Source organism: Helicoverpa zea, chromosome 3 (assembly GCF_022581195.2).
Source record: "Helicoverpa zea isolate HzStark_Cry1AcR chromosome 3, ilHelZeax1.1, whole genome shotgun sequence".
Taxonomy (NCBI): Eukaryota; Metazoa; Arthropoda; class Insecta; order Lepidoptera; family Noctuidae; genus Helicoverpa; species Helicoverpa zea.
In genome coordinates this window covers 4,678,679-4,703,019 of record NC_061454.1, presented here as the reverse complement: position 1 = coordinate 4,703,019, position 24,341 = coordinate 4,678,679, and the positions used below count along the sequence as shown (strand labels likewise).

The 24,341-nt window shown below is 37.4% G+C and overlaps 1 protein-coding gene across 2 annotated transcripts in view; it reads left to right on the top strand.

The window, feature by feature from the left end:
• LOC124646096 (LIM domain transcription factor LMO4) overlaps positions 1-24,341 on the top strand; it is an 83,185-nt gene that overhangs the window by 7,247 nt on the left and 51,597 nt on the right. For both annotated transcript variants that reach the window (XM_047186142.1, XM_047186141.1), the window contains exon 2: positions 20,757-21,121. In XM_047186142.1, coding sequence (XP_047042098.1) covers positions 20,829-21,121 — 293 coding nt within the window. In that variant the 5' untranslated portion in view covers positions 20,757-20,828. The remainder of the gene's footprint in view (positions 1-20,756; positions 21,122-24,341) is intronic.

Sequence of the window (24,341 nt, the reverse complement as noted above, 5' to 3'; positions counted from 1 at the left end):
GAACGATCCGGGAATCGCTAGTACGCGCTCCCTGCAAATCCGACAGTTTTGACAAATTATGCGCATTCATTTGCACTGTCATAAATTCCAACCAAATTGTCAACGTACACAACGATCCTAATACGTTTTACGAGACACAGAGTCACATTGAACGACCTCACGCAAAAAAACTTATTTATGAAGAATGGTGTTAGACATTTTTCTTAAGAGATTAATGGCTTGCGAGTAATTTGCACACAAACGTTTGTAATTAAAAGACTGTTTACGTCATAATTCTCGGCTCGCTTCCCACGTCGCGCCGTTTTCTGTAGTTTATCTAATCTGCTCAGGGCGGGTTATTTGCACTCTGATAAAACTGCGAATAGCCCTTAACGGATCGGCATTTTGCAACAGTGTTCCACTTTACAATCATTTCGTGGAGACATGCTTTTTTGCTTCTAAAGTTTTATCAGACGACAATAAAATTGGACGCATTATTTTTTTGAATTATCTGAATCTAAATGCAATATAAACATGTTTGGGGGTGGGGTGCCGACCCCGGCTCTGGGGGGCGCCATCCAAATTGGCAACGGTTCACGAGGGTTCTTCCCATACGTTAAATACGCAATTTATTGCTCTATACAATCAGTCAAATGAGCTCGCGTCGATGCAATCAATTACGCATCTTTTTTATTTGGGGTGGAAATCAACGAGTTCACTAGGTCACCATTCATCGAAGATATAGTAATTATTGGTTTATTGTATGCTGTTATTATTCACTTTTTGCCTTCAGATGTATTTCGATCGAAATGTTATCTTAAACAAATAATGACATGCATTTTTATTTGTGTTTTGGAAGCGTACGCCACGCTTCCAAAACGGGACTGGTCGACATGGATACCTTTAAAGATATCCATCATTGTAAGTTTATTACCACAAAAACAAGATCTATCAAATAACACAAAAAAATACATCATAAATTACAAGTCGATTAATTAGGCTTTGAGTTATGTATTACAAAAAATACAACCCTTTCTCGTTCGAGCAATTTTACAAACGTGGACAAACAGCATGCTTGCGACACATTACAATACCTTGCACAAAATAGGCATCATTAAACGCTTGTTATGGCGATATACATTTTTCAAATCGTTCACAAACATCTGCATTATAGTACGAGAACATAATGTTTTGTATAACATTAGCTATTTATATTTAAAAGCCGATGCATTTACGCGTACAATTACGCGGGACTTCACGCCGTGAAATGCGTTTCCGTGTGAGCGTTATCAGCTCAAATCTTCCATTGACTCTCTCTATTATTGTATGTAAAACTTGGAAAAGCTTTGATATCATTAAAGTTAAATGATGTTAATTAAGATATCAGTTTCTTATCACTGTTTTATTTCTAGCGTATAAAACGAATGCACATACCCAACTAAGTAAGAAAAAAAAGTAAGAAATACTTTTTTAAACCCTTTGCTGTATATATTTTGAATAATCTCAAGATACTAATTTAATAACAGAAGTTTCTCATGACAATAATAAAAATGCATTCATTCCTTAAATATTAAGTATAAGGAATATGGAAAATCCCAAGTAAGCGATGGAAGCGAAGAAAAACAAAGAAAGAAGAACACTTCATAAAGTAACAGACGAAATCTTACAATTTTTAGTTCCCAACACAGTGTATAAAATAACAAACCAAACTGATATCTGAACCAAATTCTTCAGCCAATAAATACCTTTCAGACTAATTCCCGAGTCTAAAAATAAAATTTATAAGAATACTCGTGTCTCGTATAGCAACTTCTTTTCCAATAAACGATTCAGTTCGTGACAATTTGTATTAGACACCATTTTCTACACAAATTAAATGTTGGTCGTCTAAAATCAAGCCAGTTGAACTTGTTAAAGTATTCCGAGACGTGTGAAGTTTTAACGAGGTAGATCTAGAAACCCTCGCGACACTTAATAGTTTACTTATTATGGACTCTGTGTATGCTACAATGATTATTAAAATAACTACATACCTGTCACTTATAAGGGCAAACAATTAAGACGCATACGCCTTTTATCGTGATTCATGTTTAAGTTTTCTGCTATGAACAAAGAGTCTTACTTTATGCTATAAACCTTTTTGTGCATAATGTTTTAGTGTAACAATTAAATATAAAATTATAGCATACACATGGTAGCATCCGTTTAATTGTTTGATGAGCAGTCGACGAATTGAAGTCGCTATAAAATGGAAATAAAATACGTTGTTAATGGTCATGTTAAAATTAAAAGCTGACTTTAGCTACAACTGTATGGGTGCATACAATGATTAAATTATTATTTTATGTACCTGCGTACCTACCTATTCATTTTTTTTCCAAAAATCCTTATTAGCTAATCCACTGGTGCCAACGAATTAGTGCCTGGTAACGCTATTAATGCACGCACACCCATCAAAAGGGAAATGGAAAAGGAAAATAAATAAAATATTCCGTAATTCTGCCTTATTTACTATCAGTACAACTACCAAAAGTCTATGTTCTCTATTCATACTTATTTAGGTGTTATGTTCCTTCGGCTGAAATGACGTCAACTAGCAACATAACGCTAGCAACCCAACCAGCAGCCTCGCCGTCCATCACATTGGACAAAAAACAAAAATAATGTAAACTAACCGTTTTAGTCATCAACAGTATTTAGGTACCATTCAGCATTGTTCCACACCATGACCTCTTTGTCCCTCTGACACCGCTCATCAGCGAACAATGGCGACCTGCGCACGCGCACACGAACGCTTCGCTACCTGTTTATGAATTATTTAAACGCTTACCACCTCTGTGTGCACTCGGTTGACCCTGACTTTAGAAAAATAAATTCTTGGCTACAGGATTTTTTTTGTAAATTGTGCTTTTGAGTAAGGAGGCCTAAGCTTGTGATTTAGACTCCAGAACTTAAAAGCTTTTATTTAAGTTGCAATGTTTTTATGTTTGGCACAACCGACATTTTCTTTTTCAAGATGTATTGATTTACAAACTTCTAAGGAACGAGTCTCAGGTATATCTTATATGTTTTGATTAAAATTAAAATCTTGTCTAATTCAAAAGTTTTTTATGATTCTGAATCTAATATTGCGCTTATGCTTACTAGCAGTTTGACAGTAGGTAAACATTTAACTAGAGTTTGTTATGCTACTTAAATTTCGAATACCTAAAACAAGCCGATCAATCATTTACTATGTAACGCATCCAGATCATTTAGGCTACCTAATGAATCGAAACTAATGTTAAAACGCAAACACGCAAAGTGCATCAAACTAAATTGCTCAGCTACATGAAATACCAATACTCATATTGTATCGTGAAACGTTTTATTACAATTTTATAAGGCAGCCTTCGAAAACAATCTCCATTTAAAGAAAAACCTAGTTGCTTAAAGGTTACATCCATAAAGTGTTTGATTAATATAGTCGGTAGATTCGTACATGCAAGACATGTTGTCTTATTTAGAGCACACGGCAAACTTTTAGTCAGCCGATAGGTTGTTTGCGCTCGTAAATCAGTATGAAGATGAATGGTAAAACGCACATTACAACGATATTTAGCCGGTATCAGAACGACCGAAAACTTTAACAGGAATCAAAATTTTCTTTAAAACAAAAATTGCCGAATATCGGGTCGACTGTCGGTCGACTACTTGTACTTAGTATGTAGTGGGTATTTTATACCTACGAGTACATTATTGCTAATACCGTTACGGTATTTTATGTCCAAATAAAAAATACCAAGTGGAAGCCACTTTGACACGACCACAATTTTTCAACCAAAAAGTATTTTTATCATTCTACTTAAGACGCGTCCGTACGTAAATACGTAACTACTTAGATTTAAATAAACGAATTCTATGAATTATTATTTTTACAGTAATAATAGTTTTTGGCGTCGCAATGTCTGCAGGGGAAACAGATGGGGCCGGGAACCCCTGATGGGTCTCGTTAACTGCACATACATAGATAAAGATAAATTTATTTTTATCTACCAATTTACCCCAATCTCCTCTATTGTAGACACGATGACAGTAATCGTTAAGCGACAAAACGGTAATTCAATGTCAATGAGAATCTAAAGATTTTATCTCGATTATTATGAGTTGTTAATAGATACTGATTCATGTCATAAAAATCGATTGTTTAAAAACAAAATATTGCGGCTAGAAAACAACACGTTCAGCATCTATTTGTATTAAAGGAATGTAACAGAGTTTCGTTAATGTGAATTCTTTAGACAGTACTACAGCATTCAGTAAAAGCTTTCACGTTAAAAATTATCCTCGACCGTTCACCTCAATGGTCCGACGGATTCTTGCGTCGACCAATAAAATGCTTTAAGTGTGAAATCTTGTTTTTGTTTTGTAATTTTTCACGATAAAAAGCCGGTCAAGTGTGAGCCCGACTCTTGATAAATGTTCCGAAACATTCTAGGCGTACTGTTTACATGTATAACAAACTGTTTAAATAAATATTTTTATATGTGCTAAAGAATGTTTATTGTGTAATGCGCAGCTGACAATTTTGTTCAAGGTAGAACCCATTAGGCATATTTTTATTATTACTTGAATATTAACCGAGGGGTATTTTTTCAAGATTTTATTGCTCAACATGTTCAATGTTAACTGCACTAGTTACGTTTCTCATATCATACAAAACACACACAAATGATGTAAGAAATCTATTTAGAGCGTCACCTCCAAAGAAAGCCGTGACACCAAAACTCAGTCGGAGACAATTCCATAAGCGTTCCGTTTTCCCAATTTCATTAGGGAACACTAAAAATAATTCGGTGTTGTGTGCGCCGTCCACGGGCCGTATCTCCGGCGCGCGGCAACAAAAGCGTTATCTTATCATTACCACCCCATCCCCGCCGATAAATTACCATAACTCTCATTTACATGCACCTACGTACCGACGAGCATTGTTTACGACCCACAGATGACGGATTTTCTTCCGCTTTCGCTCTGCCTACTAAAACTCGGATTCGGAAATTTCGTGTTATTGTGTTTCTCTGTTATACTCTCGCATATATGTACACATTTTTGTACGGCATTGTTGTTGAAAGTTCCCTGTTATATATCAGGTACATAACGAGGATATAAATACTCAGGGATGTCTCCAATCGAATGCCAGTCCCACTTGATGAAATTAATGTCTTTAGCTGTTCTATTTAGGTAAATACATTATAAGGCGAAGACAGTAACTTTCAGGCGAGATTTTCAGCGTTGCCAAAGAATCTTCGTTATGCTAAAAGCTATTTTATTGTTTCCAATCATTTTTTTTTATTTCACTCCAAGAATTTTTAGTCCATTAATTCGTTCAGCTGAACGAGTTACATTCCTTTTCAGTCGTTCAGCTACTTCGAGTTGATAATAATGCCTGTAATACAACTTAATGTTTTAATGCGCACTCAAATTTGGGGAGCACTGATAAAATAGGAAGCAAGTCTTATATTACTCACTTACAGAGTAGTTATCCGAAAGAGCTTTTAAATCATTCACAAAACACTAATGGACGTGGGGTAGGGGCGCGGGGCGCCGTGCGAGGGAAGCCCGGCCAGATGTACTCCCAGGCGAGCAATGAAATGGAGATATAACAATATGAAGGTGTGCGTTTGAATTGCCGTGAATTGCAATTCGACAGAGTAGTAGACAATGTAGACACGACGACGAGAATCGCCAGCGACGACGTTAGGGAAATCGAATGTCCTGTTTTTATAAACCTCTTCATGTATGTACGTGTTTTGTAACGCAAACAGAACAACTACATAAAATTCCGTTGAAATGTTCCTTGACACGATTTCCAAGAGAATCCCTTTAATTACATTACTCCAGATCTGCCCTTGTTCCACTTTAAGAGTATTTAAACTTATTTACGTTTAATCAGTACTGTGCTAAAAATAATACTTAAAGTTTCTATTACTTCATAGTTGCAGTAAAGTATTTATGGACCGGTGAGAAATTAAAAAAATATTATTCTCTGTTTCCGTATTGTGCAGGTACTGTTGGAATAATAAATGTCGAGGGGTCTGCTAGGGGAGACTGAGTGCCATTATTATCGGCGGCAATTAATTAGATCCCCTGCGTTATTACCACTGATTCGTTTTATAATGCCGTCTAATATCCATCCAGTGGCCGACGCTGCACCAGACTTGTTTGTTCATTAATTTAATTTGACATTCCGGATTACCATTGAGAACAATGTGAGCCAATTGTTCGTAATCGATGAGAGCTTTCATTGTCTCACAGCTAAACTTATTTTGTTTTCGAATTAACGTTATATAGAACGAGTCTACGTATAGTAGAAGTAATTTTATTTGTAACACTGACGGCATTATCAACAATATATTCCAGATCAAACTAAAATTCAGCTTAAAAACCATAAAATTACTTTCTGAGCGACGGAATTTTATCACCCGATGCAATCACCCGCGCCGATAGGCTTCCGGCTCATCGATATTCGTAACGAATCGTCGAAATTCAATAATTATCCCGAACACGACTTCATTCACCAAAAAACATCGTAAAAAGGTGTGAATGAAAAGAGGAAGGCAACGGTTGGTTTTTTGGGGCGAGCGACCAGCCGGCCAATCGCTGTCGCCGATCCATGGCTCCATTTCACGTGGTGGTACCAAGTCGTGTAGTAGATAAGATTAAAAGTGGGTAAGCGGTTATCAGTGCGCGACCAAACTGGTTGAATGGAGTCCGAACGCCGTTCATTCATGAAGCTGGGATGCCATCACGCGAGGGAGACTGCGCGCGCGCCGACGTCGCCGCTACCGATGCAACGTGGAACTTCGCGTTTATAGTCGAAATCTTTACGATCATGCATGCCTCGGTAATTAACAATCATCACTTCATTAGCCACTCACCTGCGAACATTAACTTGTCTCAACAATCGAATTTATTCGCGACGAATTAACAGCTCGGCTTAAAAGGAATAATCCCAATTAACACCGTCATCCTGCATCGCGATATGTCAGCTTCCTCATCACTTTCATACTTTATACGTTGCAGGTGTTTAAATTAACACAATCTTAACATTTAATTGGACAAGAGATATCTTTAAATAGCTCTCTGTAATGACTGTAGCTGGGACGTTCATTCATACATATCTTCGAAATATACAAAGTTATTATGAGAGTATTGTATAAACTTTATTTCATATTTCTTTGATCTACATAAACAGGTCGAATCAAAGTGTAGGAAATGTGTTAGTAGTATTTTTATTAGCGGTCTTAAATTTATCGTTTGTATAGTTGCGCCCACGCACGCTCTCCCAATAAAATGGTCACTGGTTCGCTGGACCACAGTGTAACAAAAATAAAGATTTTCAAAAGATCAGTTGACGATATGAATGTTCCGATTCTCATTTGTTTGTATAAATTGAAACATTTATCATCTGGTAGCTATTAAGTCTTCAATAGCGGAGATAATAAAGTAATATGAACTTACAGCCGATGCGTGTATAACATTTTATAGATTGTTTAATATTTATAGCATTGTTTAGTACAAAACGGCTTTGAAACACGAAGTATTGTAGTTTATATATAACTTCTATTTCAAGATACATGTGAAGCTCATTAATACAATATTCTCGTATTTCCTGTTCGTCTACTAAAACTAGCTTACTTACCTAAATAAAATTCTCAGAATATTGTGCGTATGAAAGACTATAATTAGGAATACAATCAGTTAGTTCTGTTCCTATGTATTTTTGATTAAATAGGTAAGACTTTATGGCCTATTAAAATATTGTTAAACAAGTGTTTATTTTTATAATGATGTAAAAATACACCACGTGCAGACGTTCTTTGATTGCAACCTTGATCTGTTATTAATTTTCCGCTTATTTTCACCGCGCCCTCCGATGAGTCATGCTCTTGCGCAGATAGGTATTAATTCACGCTCACAACGGTAAAAAAGCAAGTTCCACAGTTTACCTGAGCTTGGATACACCTAAATTGTTGTATTAACGAATGTTTTATTCTTGTTTCAGGTAATACGAGTTTTGGTATTTTTATTGAAAATCGCTGGTGTATCTAGTGAAATTAAGTAAGGTATCATTAAGCACATGAGACACCTATTGGTGAATAGCAATTAGTGAAATTCCACAAAAAAATTATTAATGTAATATAGGACTTCTCAGTTTGAGCTACCAATTGTAACAACGTAATTTCTTAACGTGAGTATAATGTTATGACAAACATTCCCGTGTCCCGGTCCCGCGGCGGCGGGCGCGGCGGGCGGCGCGGCGGGGGAGGCCCCGGAATGCGGTCTACCTGCGCGGGACCACCGCTAATCAATTTAGCTTTTATTATCGTACCAATAACGCTTCATTACAACTTCTAGATTTATGCTCGCGTTGTTTGCTTTGCTCTCCAACGTTTTTGTGACCGGAACATGTATTGGCTGTGGCACGCTTACACTACGAGTACTTTGGAAACTTGCCTAGGAAATTTTTATGAGCGACCTACGTAGGTAATGTTCTGTCGCGCTCGTTAAAGCGACAAGTAAAAGAGAAAATCATACGCATAGAAACGGCCCGGTTTGGTGCAGACACGAGAGCTTTTATTCTAATGCCAACGACACACGCGAGAAATAAAATGTACAATAGTTGTCTGTGACAGTCTTACGAAAATTTAAACGTGGAACTGTTATGTTGGGTATAAAATTGTGTCACAATAGTTGGGACCACCTGGCAACGGGCTGTCAGGGCGCAGTCAAACGTCCATCAATGTGAACCGGGGCCGCCGCTTATTATCCCGTCTTGCTATATAATAAAACTTTTAATGCGCTCGTCAAAGCGGCGTTGAAGCGTAATACACGTAGGGAATGTGTTGCTTTAACATTGCACGATTGAGTTTTTAGATTTTTAACTTTGGTCATCATACTTTTTTCCGCTGTCCGACCTTCCTCAAGATAGTGACGTATGGGGACTAACAGACTTCTCAGCAAGCACCACTGGCTTCCATTGATTACCTTCTCAGACTCGGCAAGTGTATCTTTCAACATTGTTGTAATCGGAAAATTCAACCTCCAATTTCTATAAAACTATCCAGTTTCGAACCCGAACACTTTGCTCCCTGTTTACGAAGCCTCCAAAACATTAACTACCTAATCACCACGAAATTTAAAATAAAAAAACAGTTTGTTCTAAAGCTAATACGGGATTGGCTTAGCAAACAGTAGTGTTTGGAGCATACAGTCGCCTACGCATGCATGCACAGACAGACATACAAGAGCGTATATCATGTTTACTTTTCTCAATTCTGTATCATCAGACGGGCAATGACTTTCGTCTCAGAATTCGGTTTGTTAAGTTTGGGGTATTTTAAATAGAAAGCTGGTACCTAAATGTCAACTTGTCTTTGCTATCTAAGTACTTCTTCAATTTGTTCTGAATAAATTCTTTGCGGTTTACAAAACCGGCCGAATAATTTCTTTGAGACCCATCGCGATTCGTAGCCATATTTATTTTTATGGTGAACGCCTATGGTCCAATTCAGAAGAGATTGTGATCAAGTCCCAAAAAAGTAACTTTATATAAGTACTAGCTGGTGCCCGCGACTTCGTCTGCGCAGGTTTAGTATTTCGAACAATATGTTTACAAATTGTAGCCTATGTGTTATTCTGATGTATAAGCTATATTATTGTAAAGTTTCATTAAAATCCATTCAGTAGTTTTTGCGTAAAAGAGTAACAAACATCCATACATCCATACATACAAACTTTCGCGTTTATAATATTATTAGTAGGATAGTAGGATGTTGCCGTCAAAGTTTTTTCTGGAAGGCTCTATTACGTAATTAAAGAAGCGTAGCTTAATTTAAGGGGAAAATAAATTTAACTGCTTTAAAGGACTTGGTATTAGTTTTTGAACCGTCTCGTACCAGACCGCCCGTCGTTTTGAAACCACTATCCAAGTTTCTTGTCAGTCAATGTCACTCTTCATTCATAGGCAACAAATATCAGACCCACTGGTGCATTCCCTCAAAAATATCGTGTTCTTTTTTAGTCGTAAACAATTAAAAACCTTTTCTTTTGCTTTAGCTGGCTGACGTATTTTTGATCTAGGTAGTCAAACTGTTTATCGTAGGTAGTAACTGTAATTTCCTGATTTAATAGAATTAATCATAATCTTTTATTCTCTTGCGGATCTAGCCTAAACTATCTGTCATTTTTTCCATCTATTCCTCTCTCATAAAACAGATGTCACAATAAATAAACCTATGTTTCTTGTATCCTGTTCAATGTTCATATTTCCAAAGAAACTTTTCATTGTCTTATCTTTTACCTTTAAAGATACACGTGTAGCAATTATTGTAAAAAAACATAGCTACTTACCTAAGCGAAACACTGCCTAATTTTAATTAGTTGGTAAACTAAAATATTTGTAGACAGACGGTATTAGCCTTAGGCTCTTCATAATTAACCAGTAATGAACCAAGCTCTCGATTAAAACATAAGTTTTGATTTTTGACCATCTGTTCAGTAATTACTTACTATTTTTTTTATTTAATTTCGATCATTATATTAATATCAAAGGCCCTTCGTTAATAATGATGATGATGCTTTTTTGCTATCATGTTCTATTTTTTTGCAAATTAAATTTGAAAATGAAAAAAGACCGCGAGTCTTCCTTTTAAGCTTTTTTATAGTTATGGGTTACTATGTAAGCTAAATATCTTGTTAAATACATAAATAAAATATTTACATACCTACATCATTTACAAACAGCAGCGACGTATTCTTCTCGATTCTTTTCCACCAATTCTAATCGATAATCATCTATCAATTCGATTCCAAATGTTCCCAACTAATTATAATGACGTTAACGTTTTATAAATCGTCCATCACGAAGTATTTTTGTTTAATGAGCCATTTTCTTACATAGTATTAATTGAACAGTGATTTCTATTACTCGAAGTTTGATATCGTGACTATACGTGAACCCCGAATGACTTGGTTATAATGAGGCCGCGAAGGCCCGACTATTATATAACAACATCAATTGAGTCATTTGTTAAGCGGCCCGCACAAAGAAGGTTCGATGTCAGCTAATTAGTGGTATTATTTGATTGAAATTAGCTACATTTATTATAATTGAACCTTTTATAATCCAAACGATAGCTCGGAGCAATCTCGACGAATGATCAAAGAATATAATTATTCGTCTGATATTAATAAACAACAAATAACATGTCTGTTATGTCTGGAGAGGAATTGGAATAAATACGATCCTGGTACAATTTAATGTTGCGGTTGACGTCGCATGCGCAGCTAACGGTAGTACGTCAGTTAACCGCTTAACTTAACAGTTATAACACAAAAAGTATGCATAAACCAGATGTTTTACGCCTTCGCTCACTCATCATGAATGGTGTTTACTTCAAAATGGCTTTTCACGGTAACGCCCAAAAAAATATTGAAAATTTCAATAAAAAGCTTTCTCGTTTTTGCAAAACTTTCTGAAAAAATCTTTGTCAGTGGTCTCAATGCTCACGTTCTACGCTTTTTGAGGGTAAGAACCGATTTACCGCTTTTTAAATGAATTTAACATTCTAAGAGGCAAAATTAGTAGCAAACGATTTCTCTGAAATAATTACCATGATGAATTGTTTCATAAAAACGTAACTCAATTATATCTTAGTTTACGAACACCATCAACCAATCAAGTGACTGCTTTCTTCGCTCAAACGACGCGGGAAATTATGCAGCGGTTTCACTAGAGCATGTCATTTCTCCCGCAGTACATAGAAAGTAAATAAATCAATTAAATGTCGAGATTTTTATAGGAGGAAATTGTATGATATTTATCTAATAGAACGATAGAAAGTGCGTAGTTTACGCTTGTGTGTAGTAAAAGCGATAAATTGATATGGAATCACGGCTATCTCGGTGCGTCTGCGCCGCATCGCAATGCGCTGGCGCATGTTCGATGCGCTATGAGCTATAAAACGGTGTGAAAGTGACCGAATAACGACATTATCTGTCTGAAGTGAGATACAATAATAAAATTATACTTCAACTTATCTTATTCGTTATGGTCTGTAGATTATGAGACTTTAGAATATCCTGATTTATCCGACTGCGTTTTTGGTCAGTTTTAATTCCTAACTGTGGGTCTGAAGTTGTAAAGTCAGAAGAAGAATGTTATGAAGTAAGTGTTGTGTACTAAGTTTTTTATAATTCAATAACTTGTTTCTCTTCTCAGAAAAAACTAATACTTTACTTGAATTTGAATAAAAAAGCAAAGTGAGAATATTATAGGTAATATCTGGTGTAATCACGTAAATGTATTTTTAATTTTTCGTATGTAATTTAATTTGTAATTTTTCGTATGAAACACAGAAAACTTTTGGAACATACTTAGTTAACATTGTGCCTACTGGGCACTTAAAACAGACTTCAATAGGTCGTACTACAAGAATAGTCGTCCTCCTCTTCTTACCTCGTTCAAAGTCAAATGGGTTATTAAAATTAATAATGAAGACATCATAATAATGATAATTTACCTTCCTATGAAATAGCATGAAGACTTTACTACCTAGTGTAATTAAAATGGATGTAAAAATGTTAGCGAGTGCCTATGTTGTACATAATAAGTTTAAAAGGAAATAGTACGGTTTAATTACAATATGTAGGTACTAATTAGTAGCATATATTTAGTAGGTACTGGGGTGGCTCCAAAACTGGTATTCATATTTTGTTCTTCTACAAGGTTTTTATAGTAAAAAAATATCCACATTAGCAAAGGGAAAGTTAGACATGGATATTAATTTGAGATGACTTATCCGCTTGAATTTATAACCTTCTTCTGAAAGTCGGTTACAAACATGGAACATATTTATTTTTTAAAAGATTCAAAAGTCTATAGGTTAATGGTATTAAAATAAAATATGTATTTTGTTTAAATTGTCTGTAGTAACTAAATACCCGATATGTTTATGATACATAGGTAGCGTTGTTCTTCTATTTGTTCAATAACTGGAACTGCAAAGTACCTTAGTAACTGTAAAATTGCAGATGTTAAACACATGTATCTTGATACACAGTTTTACTACAAAAATATGAATTTGAAAGTTCATGCTAAGTAATAATGCAGTAAAACAACCGTTAAGGCTGAATAATTTTATGGTTCATTTTTGTATCCATAAACTTAAAAAAATAGTTTTTTACTTTTTTGTAGGTATTGTTCGCAGGTATTGTTAAAAGTACCACCACATGTTTAACTGACGTCAAACGTTTTTGTTTTCTACCAACAAACTTTGTTAATATTTCTAAAAAGTTTTAAAGTAGCTTTCGAAACATTTCATTATATTATTGGAAAACGAACTTCGTAAATAGACCGGCAGTAACAGCCAGAAATAGAAGTTCTTATTTTGAGTCTTGACTTACGGGTTTGCCATCTCCGGTGGTCGAAATGGTGTTCTTTTTTTTCTAATGTAAGTTAAAAAAGGTCATCTAAAGAAAATATGTTTGAATTTAGAGTCAAATTGAGTGGCCAGTGACAGTTTTAGACCTGGAGGTTAAATTAAGCATAGGATATTTTTATCTATCACAAAGCAAATACACCTACCTGGAATTTAAAAAAAGCTCATGTACTTTTGAATGCAGTCTGTTTATTTTCAGCTCGAAATTAGTCTCCCGATGACAATTTCGTCAAAGAACGTATTAACTGTTGTAAACCGGATTATCATAAAATTACGCCTATTAAAAACCTAAAATATCTGTCATATAGGACACCTCCGCCTAGCTTTTCAAAAATAACCATCGTGATGTTTATATCTTTCAAATTATTAGAATTTTTAAATGAGCTGTATTGTAGAACACACCTACCCAAAACCCACATGTCATGTATTTAACATAAGCCTCGAAATAAGTACAACTTATATTTCCACGGTTTACCTGCTCATTATTAACTAACTCAGTATAATGTGTTCGTAGAAATGTACGCATCACTTTACAGGCTATTATCGTGTTCATTATATTGAACAAGTCAAATAGACGGACAAGGATTCCCATAATATTATGTAGTTCTTACAGTACTTGAAATTGTCGATATATCAATCTGTCATTCGTCTAGAACACAAGAGGAGATTTGCAATTTAGCTTTTGAAAGTCCTTTTAAGTGGAGACCTGTGTCCACTTGATGTTTTTCTTGGGTCAACAAAAAACCTCGTGAAGAACATTTGTACCTACATCATAAATATTAGTTTTTGACAAATCACTGATACAGTGGCGCCTGTTTTCCAAAAATACTAAAATAGACCTAAAAAGTGCAAATAAAACTCCATGATGATGTCATTATGAAAAATAAAATGAAAACAATCAAAGATGGCGTCGCTGCATAGTTCTTTGACCTTTCAAAGGCGTATAAAAAACAAAATATAATATTGATGACAATAACTGTGTGCCTGATGACATAAAGTTCATTCACTGATGGAAACAATGGATGCGTTGTGATTGTGAAGTATTATCACTATAACCATCAGATGATAATGACCTGTGAGACATCAGTCGTTTAAAATTTTCGACCAACTAACTGACGTATATTTTAAATATTTAACTTTGGCTCAAGTACCAATTACGGTTTTAACTTGCACCCAATAGAAGATAAGATGAGAAAAAGATTTACGTTGCGTGCACTTGAGATATCCCGTTGAAAGGAAATTATAGATATACGAGTGGGTTAGCGTTCGAAATGCGTCCGAACGGATAAAATAATAATTGATTTAACACGTGTAGGCAGACGTTTTCCTTAAAGCTTTAAAACGCATATTTTTTCATGTAATTCTTTATATTATTCGTGACGAATATGCAAAACGTATTCCGAACTAATGACGTCATATTCTATTAGCTTCTCATATGTGGTTATATGGAAGATCTTGCTAATAAAGCATCGTTGGCTGGTATCAAAGTAAACAGGCAGCATTCACTCGTGTCGGGCTAGCAACAAGTTCAAGTGTCGGACACTTTGGACCCGCCCGAGGCTGACATTTGTGGCAAAACGTTCTAAAATTACACACTGCTCACTTCTATCACGAATACTTAATATATTTGTTGGACGAGGCACAATTATGGTCAGTCCGCCGTGACGGACAAACGCAGAGCCTTGAATACTGCTACGCTCTTGGATGAGGCACTTTAAAGCTGTGTTGTGGACTTATGATCCTTTTTGAAAAAGACTATAGATAGGTAGGTTGAGCAGATAAACGAGTAGCGAGTTATTTATTGAACGCATATACCATAAATATGATGTTTTGAAGCCTAAACTGAAGATACAATATTTACTTAGGAGCCAATAGGACAAGGGCTTATTTATTTCACAATAATTTGTCTTACACCTGCAAAAAGCATATTTCACTGTCATCCCTTCGGTAGCAAAAAATAGATCTTATCTAATAAACCGCAAAATAATCGCAATCACAATCACGCGGCGATAATCGTCTCATCATTAATTAATAATCTGTATTTTGTAGGTTTCCAAAATAAAATTTATTAGAAGGACATCGGACCAATGTTATCCTATTAGTAGTAAGGGCGGCACCTTTGTTTTTCGAACTAAATCATTATCAATTTAATTAATAATGTTGTTTAACAGATCCTATATCAATTTTTTAAGTAATCTACGATCAGTTAATTAAATTATCGTTTATAGATCATCTTTTTCAAGTCTTATCCGTGCGTAATTTGGAGCGGTAGCTTTAAACATTGCAGATTTTATAATTGATAAAGTGATCGCTATCAATTTTTACAAAGCATTGAAAATTGACTTAACATATTAAACTTCATTTTACATGGCTACATTTAATTTTATTATTGTATCTGTCACAGATATCTTTATTTGATTAGCGTTAGGGAAGTTTCCAATTCTAATAATATTAAATGCGATTTTGGTAATCTGTTCTAGAATTATTTCCGTGTGGTTCGTTCTTGACTTAGCTTAAGGTTAATCGATGCCTCCTCTATGATTCATAGTTCTGTGTCGTCCTCGGTCGGTCGCCTCTAATTACGGGCGAGAGCGCTCGATCTGTCGGAGACAATGTCTACACTTGTACGGTCATTATTACGTGTTTTTCGTCACGACACCTGCTTGCCGGCAATGACAAATCCTTCGCCATTAGTGTACTACAAAACGTTCCTATTAGCATTCTTCGTGCGCGTGCGACTCCCAGTTCATTCACTCGCCTGTAATTTTATTGCAGGTTAATTCTTCATGAATAGACTTAAACGTTTTATTGCAAGTGTATTAATATGTTAAGTGAGTGGTTTGAAGAATAAGTATATGTTTTTAATACAAAATAGACAACTCGTACGGGCTTAATTAAAAAAACGTATTACATACTTAGTTGCATGAAATACTATTAAAATAAACTATTTGTATGTTTCCTCCATCATAAGCTGGTAACTGGCAATTAACGGACAGCCTCAACAAAGCAAGGACAAAATATTACCAAATACTAACTATTCATGCGAAACCCTGACACGGCTCCGACTGACAAGGTAAATGATAATCATAATTATCACTAATGATAGTAATGGACTAACATAAAAACAGTATTTACCCTTTTCCGGAAAGGTTTTTCTCAGGAAAATTTTAAGTTCTATGTTATAGAAACTGAGATTATTAAGCAAGCTATTGAAAGAAACTGCAGCTAAGAATTCCCACCCGGAAAAACCAAATGCATGTCTAGTTATTGAATTGAAAGCTATGAGGATAAAATCAGGGAGAAAATGATCGACGCTGTTAGTTGTACACAATTTTATTTTGAAAGAAAGCCACAATTACTTTTTTTTGTTAAATAGGCGGACATTGTTAGGCAAATACCAATGCAAAATATACGCTTCACTTTTTGTCTTACAAATATTTTAATGTATTTAAAAGTTGTGTGTAAATAAACTTAAAGTTATAAACATTGCTTTGCGAAATTTCCTAGTTGTCGGTAAAAAAAGATTGGTAGGTACTTTATACAACCGTTTCCAAACATTTTAAAAGCCATATTTTATTTGATACCCACATAATAACTATCATTAAGAATATGGCACACAATTTTGTCGGATCAGATACCATCGTGCGTCAATTACGTCGTTTACCACTCGTGATTTCTATAAAATTATGTATATGCTACGTGATTCCTTAGTAATTACCTACCTATCATGAAATAACCATTTTAAAATACACAGATGTATGGAGAGGGAATGTACATCGATAAAACGGTTCTTGCGGCCGTTTTGAGGTCACGCCGGATGAATAATGCGCTGGCCACATTAACGGTCATTATATGCAAATAATATTACACACATTAGTCTCATGTACTGTATACCCGTTTACTATAAGTGGGCTGATACATTCAAAACGCTGCCATCATTTTTTTCAACACCATGAGTCGCTATTTCATTCTTCATTGTAGGTAATTGAAATCGGATATATTCGATACATCAGTGAATAAATCGGTAATCGCACACAACGCCGAAAGTCACTCACCTAATGAAGCATGACAATTAACTCCTGAAAAACTTGAATTCGCATCCGATTGGATAAAATTAATCAATGGCAGACCGGTGCTGTCAATGGAATGGATATTTTATGTTCCCGTGGGCGAAGAGTGGGCTCCAATTTGTCCGCAGTTTTTTAATTAGTATGGATGTGAGAGAAAACGAATTGGATTTATGCTTGCGACCGACGTGCGCTGTGCTGTGATTATTTGCGTGATGCAATATAAAAAGCAGAAAAAAGGCTAATATTTTATAGCTTCGTTAAAACGCGGCTCATTAACACAGAATTAATATTACTGGCGTAGTTATGTTTGTCATTAGTTCTGCAGGGAATTAAAATTAATTGGCATTTTTGAATGCGCCTTTTTTCATGTGGATTATAATTTGGTCACATCATTAGTTGGTTTTTTAGGCATGCGTGTTTGTGTGGGATAGATGAAGACGTTACGTCACGTGTTGGGGTCCCGCGTGCAGTCGCGAGGCGCGGGGCCCGGGGGAGGAGGGTAGGTCTGGGGTGCCGCTGCAGCGTCTTCCGCCCCGCTCCCGGCTCTAATTAGGCTCACATTCTCATTCCGTTTTCGCGTTTAATTTCGCCGGCGGTTTCGCCTTAATTACATTATTCGCGGCGTGCGGGCGCCCGGCTGTTCTTGGGGAACCCTGCAGTTAAAACAAGTGACCGATACGTTTACTTACATTAGCTTTTTTATAACTGTTTAAGTTTTTATGGCCATGAATAATTCCATTGTTCCGTGTTTTTCTAGTCGGTAAATAATTTTAATTCTTTAATATTTCTGTTCTGTCACAATGATAAGTATGATTAATCGCTCGAAACGATCCGTCACTTTATCATCCATATTTCGGGGAATTCTACGAAAGTGTCGAATCATCACGTTTATTGCAGCTGACAAATGTTTTAGAAGTAGACTGTGGAAAGCGCGGAAATAAACATTCACTAACAAGATGACTTACACTTTCGTTTGGAACCTGCACCTCATCGCGGTAATTGAAAAAAAATCACTTAACAGGTAAATAGAGGGGCTCCGAGGAGGCTCATCGTACCGCTTTGTTGTCGGCCGGTTGCTAATAAGATTTTTAAACGGCAACAAAGTATCCAATCAATGGCGCTTGAATAATGAAAACGGCACCTGCTAAGTTCTCAGCCCACCCCCCGGCCTAAACACGCACCGCGTACTCACAATAAAACATATTTTAAACTTTAATCCTAACAACAATACGATCTATTTTAGAATAAACAACGGTTTCAACTAAAATAGACATAAGTTTGAGTAATTATGCACAATTGTTTCGTGTCCCAAAACCGGCATTTGTTTTTTATTTACGAACTGATACTGCTATTGTACTCGGCATGTTTCATGAAACGAACGATTTTGAAAAATTGTTTCGGTCACAGATTGAACAGTTTTACCGGCTTAAACCACACGAGGCTGCATATATTGCTGTAGGTAACCAATAGGAATTACGTGGAAACAAAAGATACACATTCATAGATTAAAATATTTATAAATAAAAGACTTCAGGAAGACATGTAAGAACGTTAACACAGTAATTAAAACTTATAAAAGAGTATTGTACTTATGTATTAGATTTTCAATAATGGCTTAACGATTCTAATTAATATTTATAAAGAATATTTTACTATCAATTTATGCAATTAACTGTCGCAATATTATAGATAACAAGATTTATATGAGACGGTGTAGCATTTGACCTACGTTAAAGTATTACTGCTTGTATGCACTTTGATGCAGTTTGTTATGCTACTAACTGCTTGACATAAAGTGGAATTTAATCTTGCTTTTAGCATTTTAGTTGCAATTGTTACCTGTCTACGAAATAAAGCCAATTTAATATTAGGCATGAATGTAAAATAAAATTATACAGAATGTAGTTCAATCTCTTCAAATTCATCGCCTTGATTACCTAAACGGACATAATTCGCTTAATTTCCTGTCTACCTAGAGCCTTTCTAGCACAAACATAGGCACTGTAGCACGCACACAGCGATTAAGCCCTCAAGTCCTCAACACAGGGCGAATGCCTTAATGCGTCGCAGAATTAACTAAACAAAGACATTAATACACCTCGGATCGCGTAGTTCGGGCGCGATTTAACGAAGTGCGATAGGTGCGCACGCGACGACGCTCATTAGGACGCACGCAACGCCGGCCACGCCATACCTCGCCCTTACTGCCTTCATTATAGACATGCTTGCCAAGTGCACGGTGTAATGACTTCCCTCACGCTCCTGCAGATGCAGCACAGGCCGTGATGCAACACGTAATGTTTACAACACCATTGCACCAATCGTAATTGAAGTCTACTACGTTAATTAATCACGATACGCTCGTTAGTACTGAATCATTATACAATCATAGCTCCAGCCGCTCTGATAACGTTATTCATCATACTTCAAGCTGATTCTGATGTAAGAAATAAATCTTGACGCAGCTACAACCCTTTATCTCGTTGGACACAGAAATTAAGCAAATTACATTCAGCAAAGCAAATCGTTCCAAAAGAAAGGGCTACTGAAATAATTGTCTACTTTACTCTCGGAGAAATAGAATTACAATCTAAATTAATTACGCTTTTAAAGCGTCCGTTATTCTTAATTAGTTTCTGCACCGCAGCGGAAGCTCCCGCGCCCGACTCGCGCTCTCTTAATGAAGGGTAGTTTCAAATCAGTGCGTTTGATCAACTCTGTGCAGTCTTAATTACGGCACCCGTTCCGCGCGGGACAATCCAGTTATTTATGACTACATAAGCTTGATTATTCTTTAATGAATACTTGTTTTAAAACGTTTAATTAAGTTTTATGGCGACAGGGCCGCTCAGACGGCACGGGCGTCCCGCCGCTTCGCCGGCCGCGAGCTAATTGGATCGGGTTGACGCACTCCCCGCGCCGCGACCCGCGCTAACCATCCCCTACCCCTCGGCCCGCGCCCTCACCCCGCTCCTAATTGTATGAAATTGCTAATTGGAAAATTTTATAAACGCGGCCGCCCGCAGGCCTACGCCTGAATCCACTGCGCCCTGACCAAGGGCTGCCAAGAAAAATTAAAACAATGGGTCAACATCTCAAAGAGGTCAAAGCAGAATATTTCCCTTGATTAAATAGGGTAGGACGGGAATAATTTCGATGTTGTTGTTCAAACAGTCTTCGGTAAATCATAAGTCACCAGTCTAACAGTAAGTTTGTTTGTCAACAGGGCGTGTAGTTGTGGTGGTCGGTGCGAGCGGTCCCCGCTCCAACCGTCAAGCTGGCAACGAGCGCGTTGAGCATGAACCCGCACTACCACGGGTACGCGGAGCTCAGCTCGCCGCACCCGCCCTCGCCGGAGGCCGCCTTCGCCGCCAACGGCCACGACTACCCGCACAACAACAACAACCCCGCACTCAAAGAATGCGCGGGATGCAACGGCAAGATCGTCGAGAGGTTCCTCCTCCACGCGCTCGACAGATACTGGCACCACGGCTGCCTCAAGTGCGCCTGTTGCGGCCAGGCGCTCGCGGACATGGGCCGCTCCTTCTACTTCAAAGGCGGAATGATATTATGCAAAAGCGATTACACAAGGTGAGCCACGTTTATTCTTTTAATCTAATTATTTTCAAGTCTCGTCTCCAACAGGACTAATTGGTACCTTTTATGGTTCGGTATTCCAAGTGTTCGACTCCGCATCGATCTTTCTCATTGATCATCAATATAAGGTTTAGTTTTTAGTCCGTCATCTGACGATGACAATGGCGTGTCTGTCAAACGCATCGCATCCAAAAAAGTATACCGAGAAAGCCGCAGGCGCATTGTTATGAAAATGCTTCGAACCGTTGTGTTTTCTACCTGGAGAGGAGCAAAAAGTAAGCAGTTTTGCACACAACAACCGATCGACGGCGTCTCGCGGACCAACTAAATTGGTCTCGTTAAAGAACGCTTAGGACTAATTTAAGATGTAAGCAACAGGGTTTTTATTTGAAACCCCGCACTAATCAGCCTTTTGTGTGGCAGTGTACCGCGCTATGTAGGAGCTAACTAACGTTACGGCTGTATCTACGATTATGGAAATTTTATGTCTCTTTGCGAACTAATGAATAACCATAGTTAGTAGTTTGTACCACGTTGTTGATAAATACTGTGTGTGGCCAGTTTATTTCAGTACTAAAGAATAAGACATACTTCATAGCAATCTAGGTCGGTAAATACCTTAAGTTGTAGTATAAGCAATTATGTCCTACGATTTCCATTAAGTTTTACACAGACCATAATCTTAATCGATGTGGAATTACGCACAATCACTTCTTCGTAATTACGGTAAATGTTCATAATTGTTAACTTCGTTAAAATAACTACGAACATGTCTCTTTTTATGTGTTGATAATTACGGCGTACATAGCAATAGTTTCAAGCTAATGTTCATGCAAAGTATGTTCAAATAGTTTATTGCCCACTTGTAGAACATGAATAGTAATCAAGGGACGTCTATTAACTATACAGAGGTTAATTAATAAAAATACTTTTTGCAGTATCTACCGAAGAGAATTGTATAAGTAATTTTACTTTTAATAGCTGCAAAGCGGCCAATACTAATAATAGACTATAAGTTTTTACGTGCATCAAATGACATAAAATAAAAAGCATTAGTAACTATTAAAATAAACGCGAAGTAATCACTGTGCATATGAAAGTTGTTCACAAATAAATAGAAACTGCGATTTCTCCGTCAGAGGTGGGAGGGTCCCGGCAGAGATGCGGGCGGCGCGCGCGCAGCCCCACGTGGACCGCAGCTGTCCCTACGCGTTAATTAGCCAAAAGCAAACTATTTCAAGCTATTCATTTCATTCCAGCTCTGCTACAAAATATGCCACATGCCTCTTAGTTTTTCGTACATGAATGAATAAGGGGCCTTCATGACCCGGGTCGTCATCGTGGATACCGCATCTCTTACCAACACCTTCCGCTGTGACAGACGCCTATAATATCTCGTTACGATATTTAACCCCCTTCTATTTGTCGTTCATATAAATTCGTTTTACACTGATTTCCCTTGTTTACCGGCGGTTGTGAGTCAAACTAGAGCGAAGAGTGGGCCGACCGCGGCGCGGGTCGTGCGTCGTAGATTCGATAAAGCTCGTCTCACAGTTGACAGAGACGGCGCGGCCTAACGAGCGGGGCGGGGGACAGGTGAGGGGCCACAGAGGGGGATGAAGAAGTGCGGTTCCGTGCATGTCTCTGCTGATTGACCCGCGTCACTCGGCAAACAACAACTAACGAGTCGGCCCCGCGCCTCCAGGTACGGTAATTCGCTCGAATCGCTCCCGCGGCGGTCGCGCGCCGACTTTACTTACACGCCTTCACTGATTGAGACTCCTTAACAAAATTAACGCTCTCTCACGCAAACAACTGGCGCGTTTATCCGCCTCCTTTTGTCCCGATATGATGGATTGCGGTCTCGCTCCACAAAGACGCTGATGATGTTACGTGCTGCTGATTACTGTGTACGAACGAATTAGCCGCCGAGGTGTTACGCCTCGTGTGTGCGACTATAAAAGCGGCGGAAGCGTTACATAAACATTAAGCCGGCTTAATTTGAATTTTATAATGATTTATTGCGCGTCTGGCATTGTTCGAATGAAGACATTATGTTTCATATGTTGGAGCAATAGGCAATTCACGGGCGGCCGTGTAGCGGTAGGTGGTACAGAATTCCTCGATTGTGTACAAATGAACCAAATTCAGTAGGGATTCCTCGACGTCAATCGAACCGAATTATTTGAGCTAGTCAGCAATCAGAAGGCTGTCGTAGCGCGTAGCGCCTCTACGAGTTTTGAATATGACGACTTTGCATAGCGGGACCATGAGTTCGGATTCTTTGCAGCTTTGAAACAAGTCAATTTGGAGTCTTACAAAATACTCGAGTAGACACCAACCTTGATTATATCAACGAAACATAGATTTTTATAAATAACACAAAATTCCACACCTGTTTATTTATACCGTAATCCGACACGCAATCACTTCATCAGCCCACTAACCCCAGTTACACATAGTGACCTACATAGAGGATGCGTCTGTGAGTCTGTAAGACGCAGGTTCGTCGACGGGACGTGCGAGCAGGCACGTCCATGTTGAAAGCAGGTTCGTTAGGAGTGCGGGCGCCGTCAATCAAGGCAATTGGTGCTCAATCGGCAATCAGCCGCCCGCGCGCCTAACGAGACCCCTCTAAAATACCAACTTCTTACCCATTCTTAACAACACTTTAGTTAACTAACGTCCTTCGCGAAATGCTGTTGAACGTCGGTATTTGAGTTCTGTGCTGTTCTATGCCCAAGCTGCGAAAAACACATATTTGGGAATAGGCTTTGCTATAGAAAGATGGTACAAGAGATTTGTATAATTTTTTGATTATCGTCTGTAAAATTAAATCCGGCAAAAATGACAAAATTTGTTTTAGTTTACAATTTACATTTACTTTCAAAACTACATCAATTATCCAAATATTTTATTAGTTCAATTGACCAAATAAACCCAGCATTACATTCACATATAAGTCGTTTTTGTCCCCCGTATCTGGGCAATTTGTCATCGACAATCAGCAGTTCCCCCGTATCTCGAAGGGGTCTCGTTAGCGGTGGAGCACTGCAGCGCTAACAAGCCCCCTTTATACGAACATCTTGTCCTTATTGACAGTTAACATCTTTTAAAACTGCACTTTTAATGAAGACCAACCTCCAGGCGTTAATTTAGTTAAATTGGAATTATTTTGTGAAATAATCATAAAATTGAATCTTTTAAATTTTTT